This window comes from Triticum urartu, chromosome 3A (assembly GCF_056163025.1).
Source record: "Triticum urartu cultivar PI428250 chromosome 3A, HENAU_Tu73, whole genome shotgun sequence".
NCBI lineage: Eukaryota > Viridiplantae > Streptophyta > Magnoliopsida > Poales > Poaceae > Triticum > Triticum urartu.
The window spans coordinates 633,976,949-634,001,214 of record NC_141875.1 but is presented as its reverse complement, the minus strand read 5'-3'; the positions used below and the strand labels follow the sequence as shown (position 1 = coordinate 634,001,214).

At 46.5% G+C, this 24,266-nt stretch overlaps 2 protein-coding genes and 1 pseudogene across 5 annotated transcripts; 1 reads left to right on the top strand and 2 right to left on the bottom strand.

Annotated features, from left to right (window-relative positions):
• The first annotated feature begins 746 nt into the window (after window positions 1-746).
• LOC125545622 (mediator of RNA polymerase II transcription subunit 10b) lies at window positions 747-5,682 on the top strand. Of its 4 annotated transcripts, none has more exons than XR_015598778.1 (7): window positions 747-1,041; window positions 1,151-1,231; window positions 1,327-1,429; window positions 2,568-2,657; window positions 3,080-3,245; window positions 3,427-3,492; window positions 3,825-5,682. XR_015598778.1 is itself a non-coding variant. In XM_048709634.2 (5 exons), exons 1-5 carry the CDS (start codon window positions 806-808, stop codon window positions 3,149-3,151), a joined length of 582 nt encoding a protein of 193 aa, XP_048565591.2. In that variant the 5' UTR covers window positions 747-805; the 3' UTR covers window positions 3,152-3,343. The 4 variants fall into 4 exon arrangements, 1 of the variants encoding a protein (XP_048565591.2); XR_015598777.1 differs by having other exon boundaries at window positions 3,614-5,682; XR_015598776.1 differs by having other exon boundaries at window positions 3,427-5,682.
• A 6,456-nt stretch (window positions 5,683-12,138) lies between these two features.
• On the bottom strand, window positions 12,139-12,741 carry LOC147980950 (uncharacterized; annotated as a pseudogene).
• Window positions 12,742-15,075: 2,334 nt separating this feature from the next.
• On the bottom strand, window positions 15,076-17,999 carry LOC125547088 (U-box domain-containing protein 4-like). The gene is made up of 3 exons (XM_087516997.1): window positions 17,395-17,999; window positions 15,429-16,791; window positions 15,076-15,344 (listed from the first exon to the last, which is right to left on the bottom strand). The coding sequence occupies exons 1-3, from the start codon at window positions 17,724-17,726 to the stop codon at window positions 15,285-15,287; spliced, it is 1,755 nt and encodes a 584-aa protein (XP_087373123.1). The 5' UTR covers window positions 17,727-17,999; the 3' UTR covers window positions 15,076-15,284.
• Between the last annotated feature and the right edge of the window lie 6,267 nt (window positions 18,000-24,266).

Here is a 24,266-nt window from a genome sequence, read left to right as displayed (position 1 = left end):
TCCGCCTGGGATTTTTGCTGCCACCCCCGTTAGATTTTGCTACAACCGGCGAGTATTTTTGCCATCCATGGCTGAGTTGCGACTCCGCGACAACGGCGTTGTTGCAACCATCATGGTGAGGCTGTGAGCGCTGGCGGCGAGTATGGGCAGTGGTGGTCCAAACCAGGGCTGCGCGAGGCAACGATGTGCAGGATTTCACAAGCGGCGGCGCTTATTTTTTTTTCTTTCTCTTCTACGCATGGGGAAGGATGGCGAAAGGGGACATGGGACAGATCTAACGGTTACGCACGTCTAAACCGAGCGGCTCTGGGCGGACCGGCCGAAATTTGCACCGGTACACCGGTGTGTAGCAGTCACCTAATATAAATACTTTCCGTTTTCATGTTGAATGTTAAGCAATGCTTATTGTCCTGATAACGCGCATAAAAGCATACTAGAAGCCTCCGGTTCGAAGACCTGCCTCATCTCTATTTTTTTGTTTTTATTTATTTCTCCATTTCTGTGATAATGGATAATAGGTCGTCTAAATCAATAATGAACACACGTGTCTTTGGGTTGGCTGGTTTATCACGCGCGTGTCTACAACCTGAGCTCTTTCTCACTTAACATGCAATAGACGGCGTGCTAGTCAGATTTAACGGAATTGTACTAAAATGTTGTGTTAGGTAAGTTGAACGACCACTTCTTTGGGTTTTTTTAGTTTTTGTACCATTTTGTTCCCATGGATACAAGTTTATGTATCAATAGTGGTATTAACTCAAAAAAGAAAAAAGACCTCCCCGTCATCTCCCCCTCCGACTTCGGCATGGACAGCACCGCCCCGAACTTTTCTTCCGCCGCCGCCGTCGCCGCCGCCGCCGCGGCCGCTTCCGGCAATGGCCTACAAGGGGGAGCGGGAGGGGACCGTCCCGAGGACCCGTCGAAGCAGAACCTGGCGCAGGTCACGGGCTCGATCCAGAAGACCCTGGGTCTGCTCCACCAGCTCAACCTCAACGTCTCCTCCTTCAGCTCCGCGTCCCAGCTCCCCCTCCTCCAGCGCCTGTAAGCTCCCTCGCCTCCACGCAGCAAACCTCCCCCGCGACCCCCTTTGCACCCCGCGGCTTATCTGCGTGCGCGGATCCCTTAGGGTTTGGTGTGTTGTACGGTGCAGGAACGCGCTCGTGGCGGAGCTCGACACGATGCAGAAGCTCGCCGACGGGTGCAACATCCAGGTGCCCATGGAGGTCGTCAAGTGAGATCGTTTGGTCTCGTCTCTTGCTCTGTCGCTCATTGCTGTTGACCCTCTGGCCTGAACTGTGTGTTCCTGATTGTTGCTTGTGTTGTTAGTTTGATTGATGACGGGAAGAACCCCGATGAGTTCACCAGGGACGTGCTCAACAGCTGCATCGCCAAGAACCAGATCACGAAGGGCAAGACGGATGCTTTCAAGGTACGTATGGGTTGTGTCGTTCTCAAAATTATAATTGGTATTACTGTCAGGAAAGCCTGCTTTTCATATAAGTCGACATTGCTGTAGTTTGAAGGGGATAAATTGTGTTGGCCATGTGAAAGGGAACCAGCATGGGTGTGTCTAGGACACATCTAGATGTGACATAGTTATGTCACATCTAAGCTGATTTTCACTCTGTTTGTGGTCTATTTTTTTTGTCCTGTTTTTTGTTTTTTTGTTTTTTGTTGCTGCATTATATATTTGTGGGAGCTTAGATGTGACATCTTTAAAAAACATCTAGATGTGAATTAGACAAACTGAACCAGCATAGCCATCTCATTCCATATAGTGGCATCCAAACTACAATGACGGGAATCCATCTCTGTTTTCATGAATTAAATTCCTTCATGCAATTTAGTTGCACTTTAACAACTTATTCTTAAGAAGAACAGAATAACCCCTTCCTATCCACTTTAAATTGGTAATGGTGTACAAACTACTGCCAATCAGTTATTAAGAATACTTTTCATTTTCAAAGCTTTTCTGGTGTTCCATGTTACCCCCATTGACTGCCAGTAATCTGCCCTAACTGAATGTAGAACTGTGGGACCAGTTTTTGTTGTGTTGTTGATGCAGATTCCTGTCTCTGTATTATCGAGCTTTATAAGAACAGCAGATGCAATTTTATGTCCAATACGTGTACCTCTAGCTCTAAGGCCCACCACTCTGTAGTGTTCGTTCGTTATAATTTATTGGTGCACGGATAGCCATGAATTCAATTCGTGATAAAATCATCTTGGCCGTGATAAGGAGAGGCTACTTTTCTTTTCACCTTCTCGTATCCTCATCGCTACGTTTGTACTTCTGACTATAATTCAAGCTGTGCATTCATTTCACCATGTTTGCCCTGCCATTTTTCTTCTGTGATGTTTTGCTTCCAACTCTATGTGTCAAGTTCGTATGACTTTGTGCACTGATATATGTCCTGAACTCTTGATCAAAAATTGACGCAAGAAGCTCGTTTAATTGTTTCCTCTACTATTATGATACTTTTTTTGTCTGTATTTTATACGAACTTCAAGAGGAGCTGGTTCTCGATTACAATGATGAAATGATATTGTCAATATGTTTTTCTCAGAGCCTGAGGAAGCATCTTCTTGAGGAGCTGGAAGAAGCTTTTCCAGATGACGTTGAAGCGTACAGACAGATACGTGCTACCTCTGCTGCTGTAAGTGGAAATGCGCCTGCATTCTTAGGATTGGCTGTTCCTTCACATGTGTGTCTTTACTGAAAATTTTGCTTAACACTCATCTTCAAGTGGACCAATAACAGTGTAGTGATAATATTTTACTACTTTAGCAATCATATGCAGTTTCATGTTTTAGTTATCACAATGCTGAATGCATCTTTCGCCCCCTTCTGGAAGTTGTGAGAGCAAGGCCTGTATATATCTACGTTCTATTGGAACCTGTTATTTAAGCTGATCTTGGCGTTAGGACTTAATTTAGGTGAGGTCAGAATTTACTTTTGTGTTGGCGATGCTCTTTGTAGATCTACACAACTACGGTTTCGTCCTATTTTTTAGTTTTAAGATTGGACTGTTAAATGAGCGTAAAATAATTCTTTAATCATTCATTTATTTTTATCCAGGAGTCAAAGAGGTTGGCTCAGTCCCAAAGTGCTTTGCCTAATGGAGATGCCAAAGTGAAACCTGAGCATTGAGAGAATAACCCAAGTGCAAAGAGCAAGATCTTGCTTTATATTTCCTATAGTTTTTCTTAGGAAGGCTTTGTGAACCAACAACTGATATAACCTTGTATGTGCTGCTCCCTCATATGAGTGATCAATATTTATGTATATTATGTCATAATATTATGTGTTCAGCTTACCCATTTATTGAAGTGAATTATCCCATGATGCATCATCAATTTATCATACCTGTGCTTATGAAACTAGTTACTCAGCTAGATTTGTCGTGTTTTTGTTTGTCTATGTAGTACCACCATCAATAATTTTCGAAGTGCCTGATGAAGTTCACTCATCTGATAAAACTGGATGTGTCGGTAAGTATTCTCAGGAACTCGAGAGCCAGAAATGGGATTCTTCATTTAGTGAGTCTTCTAGAGGTGGTGGCCCCTCTTTTGCAAAAGGCTCGAGCTAAATGTAACTGCCCCTCTTCCTCAGATGCATGTCTCATGTTTATCTTCTTGGGAGAAACGATGTCTGCTTACTGCTCGTTGCATTTGGTTCGCCGTAGTTTGCAGTGCACTGTAACTGCTTATACTAGATTTGACTACATGGAACTGTAATTTGGAATGTTAAATTTAATTTAAATAGAAGGATAACTTAGTTTCACTCTCCAATAATGCTTGTGTTGTTATCTATCTTTTTGCAGCCCTTAATTTTTCAGATGCTTTGACATGTGTCGATAGGGTTTTATAATGATCCTGAAGCTTGCTGACATTTTCGGTTGCCCGCCGTCATCTTGAGCAGTTCGAGGTGTCAGGGTTTATCGTTCTATAAGAAGTCAGCTTGAGGTGGTATTGTGCATCCTTAACAATTCAGTGGCTCTGAGGCGGATGTTCATAGGACCAAGGGTGACGACACTTGATCGTGTCTTTGGACACTGGGCGGAGTTTGTATCTTGATATAAGAAGAGGCAGGGAATGAGCCTTGGACCTTTTTTTGCCCCAGGACTACCCCGGTGTGCATATTGAGATCTTCTGAGGGACCTTGGGGGTTTGTTTGGCTTAAGGTGATGTATGCCTGAAGGGCTACTATGGAGGTGGCGCCTGTCAATAGGCAAGTGCGAGTTCCGGTACAACATTTGTTGCTTCTTTGTTTAAGAGGAAAACAGAAGGAAAAAACTTCATATTTATTTACTTATCATATGTTGACAAAGAAGCTAATAAGTAAATAGGCAAGGTAGCATTTGTTGTATCAAGCAAAATTTTCAGTCCTGATTCCTACATAATGAAATGAAGCAACAACATCGGAGCAAAATGAAGCAACAACGTCAGAGCTTACTTCTGATCTCCTTTAGAGTACATGACCCCTTGACGACAACTTGCTTGCAAAGTCGTCTCATCCAGATAGTGAATGGATGTATAATCATGCGTGATACGTCTTCTTACAGGCTTCCCTGAAATTTGAAGCTTTTTAGCTCCACGAAGACACCTTCATGCACATGATTTTTTCCCGACGCCTCACAGTCCTATGTGTTTCTCGTTCATTTTTGTTTTCGCTGTCTACCTACACACCTCATGCCAATCTAGAGAATTGTACATGGCGTCAAAAGTTTGACGAGTGTTGTCCGTGCGTGAATGAACGATGGCGCTTGTGCTGTCATCTGTATATATGCAGGAGGAGGCAACCCAACCAACATCAGCCGAGGGTTCGCGTGCCATTCATTACAGGTAACTTAATTGCATATCATGCACACATGTGAGATATATCTTACTACTTTATTGTCCATCATCTTCAGTGAGTTATTGATCGATCTTCTTTTCTGATTCTCTTCAATGTTTTCCAAGTATATTTCCGAAAGATACATGTTGCTAATATAAACCACATTGCTCCAAATTTGTTGTTTCTGCATAGATGACAAACTGTGCATTTTTCCCACAGAAACTTACAACACCAATTTTTGATACTGCCAAACAAAATCCTCCCAATATAGCAGAATTCCTGCATGTATCACTCTTGCAGCCAACTGAACAACAACATATGGCTGCATCCTTCGCCCATCGGCCTGTCTCCTGAATCAGATGATACAGACCAACAACACTAGACACATGTAACTTCGCTCTTTTCTCTTAGGAAAAACAGTTGGCACAATCACAAAGACAAAACTTTCTTAGAGCAAATTTCAGTTTGCAGAACGTGGTAAACTACTAAACTACATATTGCCAAATTGGTAACTGTCAACTCATTACAAAACCCTTACATTTCAGATGCTTCCACATGTGTTGGTAGGGTTTTCTAGTGAGCCTGAAGCTTTGTTGGCATTTTCAGTTGTGTGCCCACCGTCATCTCAAGCAGTTCGAGGTTTCAGGGTTTATCGGTCTAGGAAGTCAGCTTCAGGTGGTATTGTGCATCCTTGACAACGCACATGTCTCTGAGGGTGATGGCGTATGATCATGTCTTTGGATACTGGCCAAGGTTAGAGCTGGACATCAGAAAGGCAGGATATGCGCCCTGGCCTTCTCTTTTGAAGGACTTTTTTTTTTTTTTTTTTTTTTTTTTTTTTTTTTTTTGCTTCGGGTGCCGAATGCCTGAAGAGCTATGGAAGCGGCGCCTGTCAATAGGCAAGTGCGAGTTCCGGTACAACATTTGTTGCATCTTTGTTTATTTGTGTACGATGGGGGCTTGCTAATCTAATGATGTTATAAGAGAAGCTTGGTACACCCGCCCCTCACTCAGAAGGAAATAAGGGTAGATGGAGCAAACTTCTCAATTCTGATTCCTACAGACTAAATGAAGCAACATCAACCTGAGCTTACAGACTAAATGAAGCAACATCAATCTCAGAGCTTACGAGTACACTTCCGTTAACCACACATTTAATTCTTGCCCACTTTTCTAGTAACAACAACTTGGAATTGTTTACTTCTTATCTCCTTTAGCTCCTCCCTGGAATCGTTTTTCCAACTAGCTGAGTGCATGACAACGAATATGTCACGCCCTCAATGCAGCGTCATTCGGAGAAGCGCCAAGCTCATGCCACGGTCAAACATGCAGAAGCAGAACAGCCTAAGCTGAAGCAAACTGTCGAAACTGAACCAGCGCAACTGCAGGACAATATTCAGACTGAAGCTACTACTGTCGAAACTGAACCAGCAAAAGTGCAGAGCAACATTCAGACTAAAGCTACTATTAGTAACCTGGCTGGTGGTACCCGCAAGTCAGCTCGACCCCCAGCCCCGCCCACGAAGTACTCCAAAGACGACTGGGTCCTACGTTAGCAGTGGGGTGTGTTTGTATGTGTCTTGGTTGAGTGTAGTATTAGTAGTGGCTAGTGGGGATGACTTTGGTATTGTGATGTCCCGAACTAGGTAGGGATTACAAATCACTTTCTCAGATGGAATTTGAGGTACATGGGATACAGGGTTCGAAAATTGGGATCGAGAGGAGAGAGGGAGAGAGAGGATTTCTTTTTGAGGGATTGAGAGAGAGAGAGAACTGCCTAACCAAACACGCCACCTCCCTCTTGCACTTTCTTCAGTCACTTGTGCATTCCCTTTGGGTTTGGGTCCTCGTCGCGTTCCTTGGCCCTCCATCTCGTTTAACTCCCGTGCCTGGCGCCATCTCCTTTCCCGCGTCTCCACCCTGATCTTGGGTCGTTAGAGTTGGAGGTACACTGCTGGCAGGTATCTGGCGAATCATTTTTCGTGCGGACGAAGAACCCTGATAAGGGTGTCTCTCTTCCCCTTCTGTCCCACTTCTCTCTGTAACTGGATTGTTGAATTGAATCCAACCACTTGAGTGAGAGAGATTCGAAAGATCCCTGTTGCTGTTGCGATTAGGACCATAACAGATTAGTGTGCCCCTAGCCCTCAACTTGCTGGATATGCTTTTTTTCCTGACACCTCGCAGTCCTATGTGTTTCTCATTCATTTTTGTTTTCGGTGTTGACCTACACATGACTAATGCCACTCTAGAGAATTGTACATGGCGTCAAAGTTTGACGAGTGTTGTTTGTGTGTGAACGATAGATGGTGCTTGTGCTGCCATCTATATATATGCAGGAGGGAGCCCTACGAACATCAGCTAAGGGTTGGTGTCCCATTAATTACTGGCGACTTAAACGCATATCTTGCACGAATGTGAGATATCTTACTACTTTATTGTTCATCTTGAGGGAGTTGTTGATTGATCTTCTTTCCTGATCCTCTTCCATGTTTTCCAAGTGCTTTCCCAAAAATATGTGCTAATATAAACTAAATTACATTGCTCCAATTTTTTTGCAGGTACCATTTTGTTGTTTCCGAATACTAGATGGCAAACTGTGCATTTTTTCAATGAAACTTAAGACACCCATTTTGATACCGCCAATCAAAATCCTCCTAATATAGCAGAATTCCTGGGTGCATCACTCTTGCAGCCAACCGAGTAACAACACATGGCTGCATCCTAAAAGACTTTGTCCTGAACCAGATGATATAGACCAGCCACACGAGAAACATATCCCTTTTTTTTCTTCTTTCTCTTAGAAAAGAACAGTTGGCGCAATCGCAAAGAAGGAACATCCTTGTAGCAAATTTCAGTTTGCAGAAGGTGGTGAACTGTTGAACTGCATAGTGTCAGTTTGCTAACTGTCAACGCATCACAAAATCCACCTTGTAGATTTGGGCTAGGTTCGCTTCTGGAGCTAGCAACAACTGATTTCTATTCCATCGTCAGTGAGCACCAATGCAACTCTGGTAGCCTACAATCACAGGACCAGGCACATCAGACGGCTAGTATCCATTCATCTGACAACAGAGAAAGGGAAAGCATGCAGGCAATACATCATAGTTTGGGCCAGTTAACAACATGGACAGAACAAAATCTCGATGAAACAAATACCAACAAACTTCAAGAGGAGCTGCTTTGTCTTTTATCCGAACTTCAAGACTCAAGAGGAGCTCGCTCTCGATTACAATGATGAAATAATATTGTCAACATGTTTGTCTCAGAGCCTGAGGAAGCATCTTCTTGACAATATTGCCAACATGCTGGAAGAAACTTTTCGTCAGGAGCTGGAAGAAACTTTTCCAGATGACGTTGAAGCGTACACACAGATACGTGCTACCTCTGCTGCTGTAAGTGGAAATACGCTTGCATTCTTAGGATTGGCTGTTCCTTCACGCAGTGGCGGAGCTACAACAAATAAGTTGGGCGGGCCAAATATTTTTTTTATTCTAAACCATACAATTAAGTAGCTATTAGTCACTGGAATTTCAGGATGCTATACAGCGATACAGCCTATGACAATATAGGGAAACTGGTGTAGTGATGATGTTGTACAGTAAAACTGCGAGAAAGAAAGGGAATTTGTTGTGTTGGTTGCCTGTCTCTGGATAGATGCGAAGGAGCTGGATGGATGCGAAGGAGACGCGCACTGCTTCAGCCAGCTCTGGATTGGGCTATCACATGTATAAAATAATTATTTTTCTCTGGAGCCGGGCGGGCCACGGCCTTGTTTTGCCCTCACTAAGCTCCGCCACTGCCTTCACATGTGTATCTTTACTGAAAATTTTGTTTAACGCTCATCTTCCAGTGGACCAATCATATGCAGCTTCATGTTTTAGTTATCACAATGCTCAATGCATCTTTCACCCCCTTCCGGAAGTTGTGAGAGCAAGACCTTTATATATGTATGTTCTATTGGAACCTGCTACTTAAGCTAATCTTGGTGTCAGGAATTAATTTAGGTAGGTCAGAATTTACTTTTGTGTTGGTGACGCATTCTTTGTAGATCTACACAACTACGGTTTCGTCCTGCAGATTTTTAGCTTAAGATTGGACTGTTAAATGAGCGTAAAATAATTCTTTAATCATTCATTTGTATTTTTCTGCTTTAGTTTCTTATTGACTCATTTTTATTCAGGAGTCAAAGAGGTCGGCTCAGTCCCAAAGTGCTTTGCCTAATGGAGATGCAAAAGTGAAACCTGAGCATTGACAAAAGGACCCAAGTGCAAAGGGCAAGATCTTTCTTTATATTTCCTATAGTTTTTCTTAGGGAAGGCTTTGTGAACCAAAAACTGGTATAACCTTGTATGCGCGCCCCCCTCCTAGGAGTGATCAATATTTCTGTATATTATGTCATAATATCATATATTCAGCTTACCCATTTATTGAAGTGAATTACCCCATGATGCATCATCAATTTATCATACCTGTGCCTGTGAAACTAGCTACTCAGCTAGATTTGCCGTGTTTTTGTTTGTCTTTGTAGTACCACCATAAAAAATATATTCAAAGTGCCTAATGAAGTTCACCCATCTGATAAAATTGGAGGTGACTAAGCATTCTCGGGAACTCGAGAGCTAGAAATGGGATTCTTGGTTTAGTGAGTCTTCTACAGATGGCCCCTCTTCTGCAAAGGCTCGAGCTAAATGTAAGCATCCCTCTTCCTCAAATGCATGTCTCCTGTTTATCTTTTGAGACAAACGCTGTCTGCTTAGTGCTTGTTGCATCTGGTTCGCTGTAGTTTGCACTGCACTGTAACTGCTTATACTAGAGTTGACTACATGGAACTGTGATTTTTTTTTTTGTAATGTACATGGAACTGTGATTTTTTTTTTTGTAATGTACATGGAACTGTGATTTGGAACGTTAAATTTAATTTAAATAAAGGATAACTCTAAGTTTCAGTCTCCAATGCTGCTTGTGTTGTTATCTAACTTTCGGCAACCCTTAAATTTTCAGGTGCTTCCACATGTGTCGGTAAGGTTTTCTAATGAGCCTGAAGCTTGTGGGCATTTTCAGTCATGCGCCCATCGCCATCTCGAGCAGTTCGAGGTTTCAGGGTTTATCGGTCTAAGAGGTCAGCTTGAGGTGATATTGTGCATCCTTGACAACGCGGTGGCTCTGAGGCGGATGTCCATAGAACCGAGGCTGACGGTGCATGATCATGTCTTTGGACACTCGGCTGAGTTTGAGCTTGATATAAGAAGAGGCAGGGAATGAGCCTTGGACTTTTTCCGCCAGAAGACTACCCCAGCGTGCAGATTGAGATCTTCTGAAGGATCTTGGGGTTTGTTTGGCTTCAGGTGCTGAATGCCTTGAAGGGCTATGGAGGTGGCGCCTGCCAATAGGCAAGTGCGAGTGCCAGTACAGGATTTGTTGCATCTTTGTTGATTTCTGTACATATACCGGTGGCTTGCTGAACTAATAATATTTAAGAAAAAACAGAAACAAGCATCATATTTATTTACTTATTATGCTGAGGAAGAAGCTAATATGGAAATAGGTAAGGTAGCATTTGTTGTATCGAGCAAACTTTTCAGTTCTGATTTCTACAAATCAAAATGAAGCAACAGCAACTTCAGAGCCTCCATCTGATCTCGTATAGAGTACATAACCACAATTAGTGTACCGCTCGACCCCAACTTGCTTGCTAAGTCGCTGCATCCTGACGACATGCAGATGGGTAATCACACATAGTATGTCATCTTACGGACTTTCCTGAGGTTCTGAGCCATGTCGCTTCGTGAAGTCGCTTTGTAAGCACGTGATTTTTTCCGGACGCCTCAAAGTCCTATGTGTTTCTCGTTCACTTTTGTTTTCGGTATCGACCTACACACACTCATGCCAATCTAGAGAATTTTACATGGCGTCAAAAGTATGACGAGTGTTGTCCATGCCTGATTGAACCAAGGATGCCTGATTGAATTTCATTTTGCAGAACGTGGCAAACAACTGAACTGCATAGTGCCAATTTGCTAACTGTCAAAACCCACCTAGCGGTGTTGGGCCAGGTTCACTCTAGAGCTAGCAACAACACTGGTTTCTATCCTATCGTACAGTGAGCATCAACGCAACGCTCCAAGGCCATCACAGGAGCAGGCACATCAGACAGCTAGTACCCATTTCAAACAGGGAAGCGAAAACATGCAGGCAATAATACGTCACAGTTTGGGTCAATTAACAACACAAAATCTCGGCGAAACTGATGCCTATGAACAAGCTGTACAAGAGATATAAAACGATAAATTGGCCATCTCAACAACAATGATGACAACAAACACCCACACCCGGCAAGTAGCATGACATGCTGAGCACAATCTCAATCTGACGATAAACACTGCACAACGTCAGTCAGCAACAACGACCCCCATTTGAGAAGTCCGGGGAAATGCATGATGTGCATGGTAAGATCATCGTAAGCATCTCCTTGAGTTCCCACTTCTCTGGCTGCTGACATAGCTTAGAAGAAAGGCCGAAGCCGATCTTTTATTAGATAGGGAAAGAGATTTTACATCGCGGCGAAGGCCGCAAAGAGAACAAGCGGGCAGAGCCAGTTCAAGACCTCCCGTGGTTCACGGTGCTCTAGCTCCACGAAGTCGCCTCCTGTAGGGGCGTCATTTTTTCCCGACGCCTCGTAGTTCTATGTGTTTCTCATTCATTTTTGCTTTTGCTATCGACCTACACAAGCTTATGCGGTTATGCCAATGCAAGGAGTTGTACATGGTGTCAAAGTTTGGCGAGTGTTACCTGAATGAACGATGGCGCTTGTGCTGCCATCTATATATACATGAGGAGGAGGTAACGCAACCAACATCAGCCGAGGGTTGGTGGTAGGAGCTAGGGCCCTACCGGATCTAGGGCGTAGGTTGTACGGGAAGGAGGGGGAAGGGCGAGGGCTGGTGCGCGGCGGCCGGCAGCGTGGCGCCGTCCTTGCGACGGGAGCAGCGGCGGCGAAAGCAGGAGGCGGCTAGGGTTTAGGTCTCCTGGCTCCCTAAGGGAAGCCGAGCAAATATTGATTGCTTCTTGCTTGATTAGATTGATACATCTCCTCTCCTTATATAAAGAGGTTTACTTGACTCTTAAGCAAACGATCCTAATACGATAAGATAATTGGGCTAAGCCCCTAATTAAGATACTTGGGCCATAACCCATTGGGCTAAGCCCTTATGCCGGTCATAACACTTCTCCCCGCCCGCACAAACAGCTCGTCCTCGAGCTGTAAGGTGGGGAAGCGCTTGCTGAACTCCTCGAGGTGATCAACCAGCGTCAAACACCTTCGCGACAGCTGGGGCAGCAAGGTCGGTGGCGACGGCGTCCTCCGAAATGTAGTCTGCAACCTCCAGGTAGAAGAGTCGCGGGCAAGCGTGGCCGGGCGTGTAGGGCTCGTCGCAGTTGAAGCACAATCCTTGGCGGCGACGCTCGAGTAGCTCGGCCGAGGTGAGCCGGCGGAACGGGCGCGCAGCGGTCAAGGCGAGGGGTGCCGCGGAAGCCTGGGTAGGCCGACCCTGAGCGGGATCTGGCCAGGGTAGCGACCCAGTGGCCCGGGACGGTGACTCCTGCTGGACGGCCACCGCGCGACGCTCGAACGCGCGGGCGTAGTACATGGCCGTCTGGATATCCTGGGGTCCCCGAAGCTCCACGTCCACGCGGATGTGATCCGGAAGTCCACCGACAAAGAGGTCGGCCCGCTGCTGCGCCGTCACGCCCGCCGCATGGCATGCCAGGGCCTAGAAACGATCGGCGAAGTCCTGAACCGTGGAGGTGAAGGGAAGGCGGCCTAGCTCCGCCAGGCGGCTCCCGCGGATTAGGGGCCCGAAACGAAGGAGGTAGAGCTCGCGGAAGCGCTCCCAAGGGGGCATGCCGCCCTCGTCCTGCTCGAGGGCGTAGTACTAGGTCTGTGCCGCGCCGCAGAGGTGGTAAGAGGCGAGCCAAGTGCGCTCCGAGGCGAGGGTGCGCTGCCCGCGAAAGAACTGGTCGCACTGGTTGAGCCAGTTGAGAGGGTCCTCCGTGCCGTCATAGGTGGCGAAGTCGATCTTGGCGAACCGCGGCGGTGTCTGGGTTGGAGCGCCGTGTCGAGCTGCCTCGGAGGTGCGGAGTAGCGAGGCGGGTGGTGCCTGGTCGGGGGACTCCGGGTAGGGACCCGCGGAGCCGGACGGCCCGCCGAACTGCGTAAACGGGGTCGGCTGCTCCGGAGCCGTAGTGTAGACCGGCGATGGCGACGACCCCGCCGCCCACGCTGGTAGTGGCGATGGAGAGGGCGGAAACCGGACCTGATGGATCGGCAGTCCCGCCGGCGAGGGCGCCCCTGAGTTGGGCAGGGGTGGCGCCGGTGGTTGTAGTGTCGGCGGCGGAGGGTGGGCGGTCGCGTCGGTGGCCGCGGGGGACGGCGGCTGCAGATACCACAGAGGGGCCGCGGCCAGAGTGGACCCGCCGGGGTGCCCTGCCTGGAACGGCAGCAGCGGCAGCCCGGTGCAGGCCGACGCCAGTGGTTGCAGCGTCAGCGGCGGCGGAGGGTGGGCGGTCGCGTTGGTGGCCGCGGGGGACTGCGGCTGCAGATACCACAGAGGGGCCGCGGCCGGAGTGGACCCGTCGGGGTGCCCCGCCTGGAACGGCAGCAGTGGCAGCCCGGTGCAGGCCGGCGCACCCTGGCTCTGATACCAAATTGGTAGGAGCTAGGGCCCTACCGGATCTAGGGCGTAGGTTGTACGGGAAGGAGGGGGAAGGGCGAGGGCTGGTGCGCGGCAGCCGGCAGCGTGGCACCGTCCTTGCGACGGGAGCAGCGTCGGCGAAAGCAGGAGGCAGCTAGGGTTTAGGTCTCCTGGCTCCCTAAGGGAAGCCGAGCAAATATTGATTGCTTCTTTCTTGATTAGATTGATACATCTTCTCTCCTTATATAAAGAGGTTTACTTGACTCCTAAGCAAACGATCCTAATACGATAAGATAATTGGGCTAAGCCCCTAATTAAGATACTTGGGCCATAACCCACTGGGCTAAGCCCCTATGCCGGTCATAACAGTTGGCGTGCCATTCATTGCCGGCGACTTAAACACATAGTATCATGCACGCACGTGAGATCTTACTACCCTACTTTACTATCCATCTTAGTGAGTTATTGATCGTTCTTCTTTTCTGGCGCTCTTCCATATTTCCAAGTGCTTTCCGAAAAATACATGTGCTATATGTAAGCCACATTGCTCCAAATTTGTCGTTTCCGCATATATGGCAAACTGTACATTTTCCCCAAAGAAACTTACAGCACCACTGGATACTGCCAATCAAAATCCTCATAATATACAACACATGGCACATTGTTTCCTTGGTTCGTCACTCTTGCAGCCAGCCGAGCCCAACAACACATGGCTGTATCCGTCGGTCTCTCTCCTGAATCAGATAATATATACCAGCGACACGAGAAACATAAGGTGACATAGAGGTGCCAAACCTTCCCATCGTCGATGGAGCAGAAAGAAAGAATCCGCAGTTTATTGTCTTAATTTTTATCCTTATTCTATACTAGTAATAATGTACGTGCAATACACGTTTATATTAGGTAGGATATTAGTTGCACGTTATATTAGATAAGATATATCTGTTGCACGTTGGTATTTGGTAAGATATCAATTACTTTTTTATGGGAATGGTAGGATATTAATTACATGATGGATTTCAAGGGATAGTGTTGAGTCAAAACATGTTTATAACCAATGACAGTGGTGGGTAATTAGAGCGTTAAACGTGTTTGGTGCTCAAAATTGGAGCAATTTGAACCGCTAGATAACATGATTTGACGGTCAAAATGGTTTGGATCTGTCCATTTGGGTTTTTTTATATTGATATAGATATAGATGAATACTATAGATGCTATCACTTCTTTTCCTTTCCTCTTGGGAAAAAAACAGTTGGCGCAATCACAAAGCAAATCTGATTTTGCAGAATGTGGTAAACTACTGAACTGCATAGTGCCAATTTGCTAACTATGAATGCATTACAAAATCCACCTTGTAGAGTTGGGCTAGGTTCGCCCCTAGAGCTAGCAACAATTTATGTTCTATCATCAGTGAGCACCAATGGAACACTGCTAGCCTACAATCACAGGATCAGGCAAAGCTAGTATCCATCTCTAAACAGAGAAGGGAAAACATCACAGTTTGGATCAGTTGACAGCACAAAATCTTGGCGAAACAGATACCAATGAGCAAGTTGTAAAAAATATATAAAATCGATAAATATACCATCTCAACAACAATGACGAGAACAAACACCCACACCCAACAAGTAGCATGCCATGATGTGCACAATCTCAATCTGACTATAAAACAGTACACAGCGCCAGTCAACAACAATACCTGCTATTTGAGAAGTCCGGGGAAATGATTGATGCATATCGTAAGACTATCATTATCATCCCCTTCCTGAGTTCCCACGTCTCTGGCTGTGGAAGTAGCTGAGAAGAGCCTGTGCCTGCAGCAAATTCAAATTCTTAGCGAAATGATTTTGCAACTACATTTCTTCTAGCTGTAAATTTTGTTATCGGAAGTGGAAAACCTTCTCTCTTGCTCGTGGTGTTCCTGACCGTGACAGTGTGACTAAAGGGGGCAAAACACCCTCTCGAAGAACTATGCTGCAAGATCTGTTACTGTTTTTGCATAGCTGAAGCAATGCTGCAACAGCATTTTCCTTCCCTCTCGCTGAACCCAGTTCGACAACTTCAACAAGAGCTGGAATACCTCGCGCCTGCCCAATCGCAGTTCTCCCTTCTGGTATCGTAGCAAGATTTGCCAAGACAGCTACAGCTATGTCGATCATTCCAAGAGCAGGATCCATAAGCTCAACTAGTTGCTTCACCGCATCAGCTTGCACAATGCGACCCTTGTTCTCATCAAGTATGGATAAATAAAACAATGCAATAGCTGCATCTCTCTTTCCTTGCGGGGTCCCACTTACCAGGAAGTCCACGAGAGGCTTGACGGCACCAGATCGTCCAACCCTCACTTTGTGTTCTTTAATAACCGAGAGACTGGACAAAGTAGCTGCTGAATTCTCTTTAGCTTCAGGGTTCCCTGTTTCCAGGACATGGATGAGAGGATCAATGGCATATGCATTCACGATGGCAATCTTATTGTTATCACTGATGGACAGATTGAGGAGGGATGTCGCTGCATTTTCTTGGATCTTGGCATCTGGTGAATGAAGAAAACCAACCAGCAAGTTTATAGCCCCACAATCTGCAACGACAATCCTGTTCACCATGTTGTGCTTAGCTAGAAGGCGAATCTCTGATGTCGCTGATCTTTGACCTTCTATGGAATCGCTTCTCAAACCATCGATTAGCTTGTGCACCTGATTCTCAATGGCAGAAAGATCACCCCGAGCATCCATGGATGAGGAAGATATTATTCTAGGAAATCCCCTATCAGATGCTTGTGGGCGAATAAATTGCTCTCTCATGCCGACATCACCCAATTTTGGCAGGATGAGCCAAAGTGTGCTTATCCTAACACACTTTGTGCGCAGGGTGTTGTCCATGTAGACGTTAAAGCAGTGACGAATGTCAAGGAACTCCAGGTGGCAGCAATTATCCAGGATAGCTGTCAGTCCTTTATTTGTCAGGCCATTGCCAAACAGCTGCAAAGAGCGTAGCCCACGCATGGTTGCAATCCCCATGGCTTCATCATCCTTGTCGTAGTCACTAGCTTCAGAATCATACAACACATCCTTAATCAGTCTGAAGCTCTTCAGTTGTGGGCATGCTTTGCCAACAACCCCCAACACGCCACTCCCACCCACATTTGAACACAATGCAAGCTCGAGCTCCTCAAGCAAAGGGAATTTCACTATCGCCTCCGTAAGTGCTTCATCACTAAATTTATAGCATGAAACGAGGCGAAGACTCTTGAGAGATGGTGCCCTGCAAATGTAGCACTTGGATCTCAATACCCAACAAAAACAATATAAAAAAGACATAAGCACACTGAATAAAAAATAGGTAGCTAGAATGTAAGTTCTGACAGACTTGCATAACCCGAATAGAACATTTCATAAATTCAGATAATTGCGTAGCATCAAAGGACATTGGTACATACATAATTTAAAGGGGTTTACTGGGAGAATTCACTATATTGGAGAGAAGTTTCAGGGAAGCTAAATCGTTATTGCAGGTTGCAAATTTAGGATAAATTCTGCACTCTAGGAGTATGAAATCAGATGAGTTCGTTCTGTTCAATAATTAACATAACTCAAAACATTGTCGATACGACTGTTTCAGCAGGAAATGTCCACAAGCCCTAAAAGGCTAAGTCCCAACTGTATTCTTTGCCAAACCAAACCAAAATAATACTTTCCGTTGTGGCTAAATGTTGTGATACGAGACCCAATAAACGAAACCCAAAGTTTGAAGCAATGTCAAAATTATCCAATAAACGAAACCCAAAGGTACACATAAGTTGCAAGCAATTGGAACAGAAGCAGAACATGTAGCCAATGTCAAAATTGATGGTTAGGGGGGTCTCACTGGTCGGCGAGGCGGAGGAGGAAGCCGTGGCCGCCGGCGTGCTCGCACCAGAACGCCTCACACCTACCCGCGCTGCGGCGGACGGCGGCCTGCCCCATCCCGTGGAGGTTGAGCTGGCGGGAGAGATCGGCGTGGCCTAGCATGTTGATGCGGCGCCACAGCTCGGGCTCGTCGCGGGCGGCGCCGCGCCAGGAGCGGCACGCCTGGCCGGGCCCCATCAGGATGTCGACGTGGCCGAGCTTGTGGAGGATGGATGAGATCGCGTCCAGCGGCAGCTCCGCCCAGTTCCTCGTCTCCGCCTCCGCCGACACGAACGAGGAGGAAGAGGGCATCGCGCGCGCTAGGTGGGTTGCGACCCTTCGCGGCGAGGAAGCTGAGGTCAGCTGCGCCGCCTTGCAGTCGAGGAGGAGCGCGCGCTCGACGTCGGCCAGCAGTCGCCGTCTCACCGGAGCCCGGCGTGTACAAGCGGGTTTTGCAGTTCGAGGGAAACAGAATGGGAGTTTACAGGAGGAAATTTTGTTGAGAGACAAGAATTGAGAAGAAGTAGTATCAGTCCCCGTCACACATGTAGCATGTGTTGGGAGGGAGTTGCTTGTGGGAATTTGACAGGCCTTGGAATCCGAGGAGAATGGCCAGAGACGGAGATCCGGCGAGGACCTCCGGCGCCGTTCTTGAGCAAGAGAGAGAGAGACATGGGGAGAGAGACGAGTGAATGGGTATGGTATGGGGAGTTGGAACTCCCCTGCCGAGTCATAACCCCACGCTCACTCGATGGCGCGGTAGTACCGCTTGGCGGAAGTATCGCACCTGAGCGGTAGTACCGTGCCCTAGCACGGTAGTACCGTGCCTCTCAAAGCGGTAGTACCGTGCCTCTCAAAGCGGTAGTACCGCAGCAAGCCGCGGTAGTACCGTGGGCTCAAGAAGATGCACGTTTCAAGCACACGAAAAAAGGTCTTTGCATGAACACTCCGAGGCAACACGACAACACAAGACCACGCTACACACAAAGGCAGAAAGGCAAACGACAAAACGAAACAACCACGAGACACCACCTCTCCAGAAAGAGGGCGGTGGCCGTAGCCACCTATGTTTGAGTCAATTGGTATGGCACCGCGAAGAATTATCTTTGGGCCCATGACCAAAACTCGTCTTTGAAGCACAAGTACCATCAAACATGGCTAATGTGAAAGACTTGATCAATTTATGCATAATGGGGGGAGGGAGAGCTCATTGAGAGAACAACACTTCCCCTATGTCCATGCCTACATCTAAACAAGACAACACGTTGAGTATGGTGGGGTGTGCAAGGGTTCAAGTAACATTGCTCGAATCAATGATATTTAGCTCATGTCTTAACTCGCGAAATCTTGCTTCATCCAAGGGCTTCGTGAAAATATATGCAAGGTTATCATGAGTGTTGACATAGTTGAGCTCGATCTCTCCTCGCCTAATGTGATCCCGGATGAAGTGATACCGGATCTCAATGTGCTTCGTCTTGAAGTGTTGCACCGGGTTGAGAGAGATCTTGACGGCACTTTCATTGTCACACCAAAGAGGCACTTTGTCACAAATGACACCGTAATCCTTTAAAGTTTGCCTTATCCATAAGAGTTGTGCACAACAACTACCGGCCGCCACATACTCCGCTTCGGTGGATGAGAGAGACACACAACTTTGCTTTTTGGAAGACCAACTTACAAAAGAGCAACCAAGAAATTGGCACCCTCCGTAAGTGAACTTCCTATCCACTTTGTCTCCCGCCCAATCGGAATCCGAATACCCTACAAGCTTGAAGTTTGCTCCTCTTGGGTACCATAAGCCAAAGTTTGGGGTATGAGCCAAATATCGAAAGATTCGTTTGACCGCCACATAGTGACTTTCCTTAGGTGCGGCTTGAAACCGTGCACAAATTCCCACACTCAACATGATATTCGGTCTAGATGCACAAAGGTAGAGCAAGGAGCCTATCATGGAGCGATATACCTTTTGATCCATCGTTTTACCATTGGGATCTATGTCAAGTTGGCACTTGGTGGGTATTGGAGTGGAAGCCGGCTTGACATCACTTAGCTTGAATCTCTTGAGCATGTCTTGAGTATATTTAGCTTGGTTGATGAAGGTTCCTTCTCTTCTTTGCTTCACTTCGAACCCTAGAAAGAACTTCAACTCTCCCATGGAAGACATCTCGAACTTTGAGATCATGAGAGCAGCAAATTCCTCATTGAAAGCTTTGTTAGGGGAACCAAAGATAATATCATCAACATATAATTAGCACACAAACAACTCGCCTTTGACCTTCTTAGTAAAAAGAGTGGGGTCGATTAGCCCAACTTCAAAACCACGGTCTTGTAACAACTCGGTAAGGTGGTCATACCACGCACGTGGGGCTTGTTTAAGGCCATGGAGTGCCTTATCGAGTTGATACACATGATCGGGAAAGTAGGGATCCTCGAACCCGGGGGGTTGCTTGACATAGACCAATTCATTAATGGGACCATTAAGAAAAGCACTCTTCATATCCATTTGTTATAACTTAAAGTTATGATGAGAAGCATATGCAATCAACATGCGAATGGATTCAAGACGAGCAACGAGAGCAAAGGTTTCACCGTAGTCGATACCCTCGACTTGGGAGTAGCCTTGTGCTACCAAACGAGCCTTGTTGCGAACGATAATCCCATGGGCATCTTGCTTGTTCTTAAATATCCACTTGGTTCCAATGACATTGTGGTTCCCCGTCGGTCTTGGCACCAATCTCCACACTTTGTTGCGCTCGAAGTTGTTGAGTTCTTCATGCATGGCATTGAGCCAATCCGGATCTTCGAGCGCCTCATGGACCTTGTGGGGTTCGACACAAGAGACAAACGCGTGATGCTCATAATAGTTTGCTAATTGTCTACGAGTGCTTACCCCCTTTCTTAATCTTCCAAGCACATTCGTCATGAGATGATCCTTGGTGGAGAGCTTGGAAGCAACCTTGGCGGCACGACGCTCCAATTCCTCCTCGGGGGTGAGACGAGGAGTGGTCACTTAATCATCTTGAGCATTGTCTTGAGCTTGCTCGGAGGAGAGAACTTGAACTTGGGCATCACTTGATGTGTCAACACCGTCTTGAGCATGATCTTGCCCTTGGTCATGTTCTTGAGGATGAGGGCCTTCATGTTGTTCTTCGGAAGCGTGTGGGCCTTGGTGTTGGAAATATGCCCTAGAGGCAATAATAAATTAGTTATTATTATATTTCCTTGTTCATGATAATCGTTTATTATCCATGCTAGAATTGTATTGATAGGAAACTCAGATACATGTGTGGATACATAGACAACACCATGTCCCTAGTAAGCCTCTAGTTGACTAGCTCGTTGATCAATAGATGGTTACGGTTTCCTGACCATGGACATTGGATGTCATTGATAACGGGATCACATCATTAGGAGAATGATGTGATGGACAAAGACCCAATCCTAAGCCTAGCACAAGATCATGTAGTTCGTATGCTAAAGCTTTTCTAATGTCAAGTATCATTTCCTTAGACCATGAGATTGTGCAACTCCCGGATGTCGTAGGAGTGCTTTGGGTGTGCCAAACGTCACAACATAACTGGGTGGCTATAAAGGTACACTACAGGTATCTCCGAAAGTGTCTGTTGGGTTGGCACGAATCGAGACTGGGATTTGTCACTCCGTGTAAACGGAGAGGTATCTCTGGGCCCACTCGGTAGGACATCATCATAATGTGCACAATGTGATCAAGGAGTTGATCACGGGATGATGTTTTACGAAACGAGTAAAGAGACTTGCCGGTAACGAGATTGAACAAGGTATCGGGATACCGACGATCGAATCTCGGGCAAGTATCGTACCGCTAGACAAAGGGAATTGTATACGGGATTGATTAAGTCCTTGACATCGTGGTTCATCCGATGAGATCATCGTGGAACATGTGGGAGCCAACATGGGTATCCAGATCCCGCTGTTGGTTATTGACCGGAGAGTCATCTCGGTCATGTCTACATGTCTCCCGAACCCGTAGGGTCTACACACTTAAGGTTCGGTGACGCTAGGGTTATAGAGATATTAGTATGTGGAAACCCGAAAGTTGTTCGGAGTCCCGGATGAGATCCCGGACGTCACGAGGGGTTCCGGAATGGTCCAGAGGTAAAGAATTATATATAGGAAGTGCTATTTCGGCCATCGGGACAAGTTTCGGGGTCACCGGTATTGTACCGGGACCACCGGAAGGGTCCCGGGGGTCCACCGGGTGGGCCCACCTACCCCGGGGGGCCACATGGGCTGTAGGGGGTGCGCCTTGGCCTGTATGGGCCAAGGGCACCAGCCCCAACAGGCCCATGCGCCAAGAGATAAGAAAAGGAAGAGTCCTAAAGGGGGAAGGCACCTCCGAGGTGCCTTGGGGAGGATGGACTCCTCCCTGGCCGCACCCTTCCTTGGAGGAAGGGCCAAGGCTGCGCCCCCCCTCTCCCTTGGCCCTATATATAGTGGGGGGAAGGGAGGGCAACCATACCTAAGCCCTGGTGCCTCCCTCTCCCTCCCATGACACATCTCCCTCCTCCCGCAGCGCTTGGCGAAGCCCTGTTGGAATCCCGCTACTTCCACCACCACGCCATCGTGCTGCTGGATCTCCATCAACCTCTCCTTCCCCCTTGCTGGATCAAGAAGGAGGATACGTCGCTACTCCGTACGTGTGTTGAACGCGGAGGTGCCGTCCGTTCGGCGCTAGGATCATCGGTGATTTGGATCACGACGAGTACGACTCCATCAACCCCGTTCTCTTGAACACTTTCGCGCGCGATCTACAAGGGTATGTAGATCCACTCCTCCCTCGTAGCTAGATGACTCCATAGATTGATCTTGGTGACACGTAGGAAAATTTTGAATTATTGCTACGTTCCCTAACAGTGGCATCATGAGCTAGGTCTATGCGTAGTTTCTATGCACGAGTAGAACACAAAGTAGTTGTGGGCGTTGATTTTGTTCAATATGCTTACCGTTACTAGTCCAATCTTGATTCGGCGGCATTGTGGGATGAAGCGGCCCGGACCGACCTTACACGTACTCTTACGTGAGACTGGTTCCACCGACTGACATGCACTAGTTGCATAAGGTGGCTAGCGGGTGTCTGTCTCTCCCACTTTAGTCGGATCGGATTCGATGAAAAGGGTCCTTATGAAGGGTAAATAGCAATTGGCATATCACGTTGTGGTTTTTGCGTAGGTAAGAAACGTTCTTGCTAGAAACCCATAGCAGCCACGTAAAACATGCAAACAACAAATTAGAGGACGTCTAACTTGTTTTTGCAGGGTATGCTATGTGATGTGATATGGCCAAGAAGAATGTGATGAATGATATGTGATGTATGAGATTGATCATGTTCTTGTAATAGGAATCACGACTTGCATGTCGATGAGTATGACAACCGGCAGGAGCCATAGGAGTTGTCTTTATTTATTATATGACTTGCGTGTCATTGAAAAACGCCATGTAATTACTTTACTTTATTGCTAACCGTTAGCTGTAGTAGTAGAAGTAATAGTTGGCGAGACAACTTCATGAAGACACGATGATGGAGATCATGATGATGGAGATCATGATGATGGAGATCATGGTGTCATGCCGGTGACGATGATGATCATGGAGCCCCGAAGATGGAGATCAAAAGGAGCAATATGATATTGGCCATATCATGTCACTATTTGATTGCATGTGATGTTTATCATGTTTATGCATCTTATTTTCTTAGAACGACGGTAGTAAATAAGATGATCCCTCATTAAAATTTCAAGAAAGTGTTCCCCCTAAATGTGCACCGTTGCGAAAGTTCGTCGTTTCGAAGCACCACGTGATGATCGGGTGTGATAGATTCTTACGTTCGAATACAACGGGTGTTGACGAGCCTAGCATGTACAGACATGGCCTAGGAACACATGCAAAACACTTAGGTTGACTTGACGAGCCTAGCATGTACAGACATGGCCTCGGAACACAAGAGACCGAAAGGTCGAGCATGAGTCGTATGGTAGATACGATCAACATGAAGATGTTCACCGATGTTGACTAGTCCGTCTCACGTGATGATCGGACACGGCCTAGTTGACTCGGATCATGTAATCACTTAGATGACTAGAGGGATGTCTATCTGAGTGGGAGTTCATAAGATGAACTTAATTATCCTGAACATAGTCAAAAGGTCTTAGCAAATTATGTCGTAGCTCGCGCTTCAGTTCTACTGTTTAGATATGTTCCTAGAGAAAATTTAGTTGAAAGTTGATAGTAGCAATTATGCGGACTAGGTCCGTAAACTGAGGATTGTCCTCATTGCTTTATGTCCTTAATGCACCACTCAGTGTGCTGAACCTCAAACGTTGTCTGTGGATGTTGCGAACATCTGACATACACGTTTTGATAACTACGTGATAGTTCAGTTAAACGGTTTAGAGTTGAGACACCGAAGACGTTTTGAAACGTCGCGAAACATATGAGATGTTTTGAGGGCTGAAATTGGGATTTCAGGCTCGTGCCCACGTCAAGAGGTATAAGACCTCCGATGATTTTCTTAGCCTACAAACTAAGGGAGAAAAGCTCAATTGTTGAGCTTGTGCTCAGAGAGTACAACAATCATTTGAATCGAGTGGGAGTTGATCTTCCAGATGAGATAGTGATGTTTCTCCGAAGTCATTACCACCAAGCTGCTAGAGCTTCGTGATGAACTATAATATATCAGGGACATATATGATGATCCTTGAGATATTCGCGATGTTTGACACCACAAAAGTAGAAATCAAGAAGGAGCATCAATTGTTGATGGTTGGTGAAACCACTAGTTTCAAGAAGGGCAAGGGCAAGAAAGGGATACTTCAT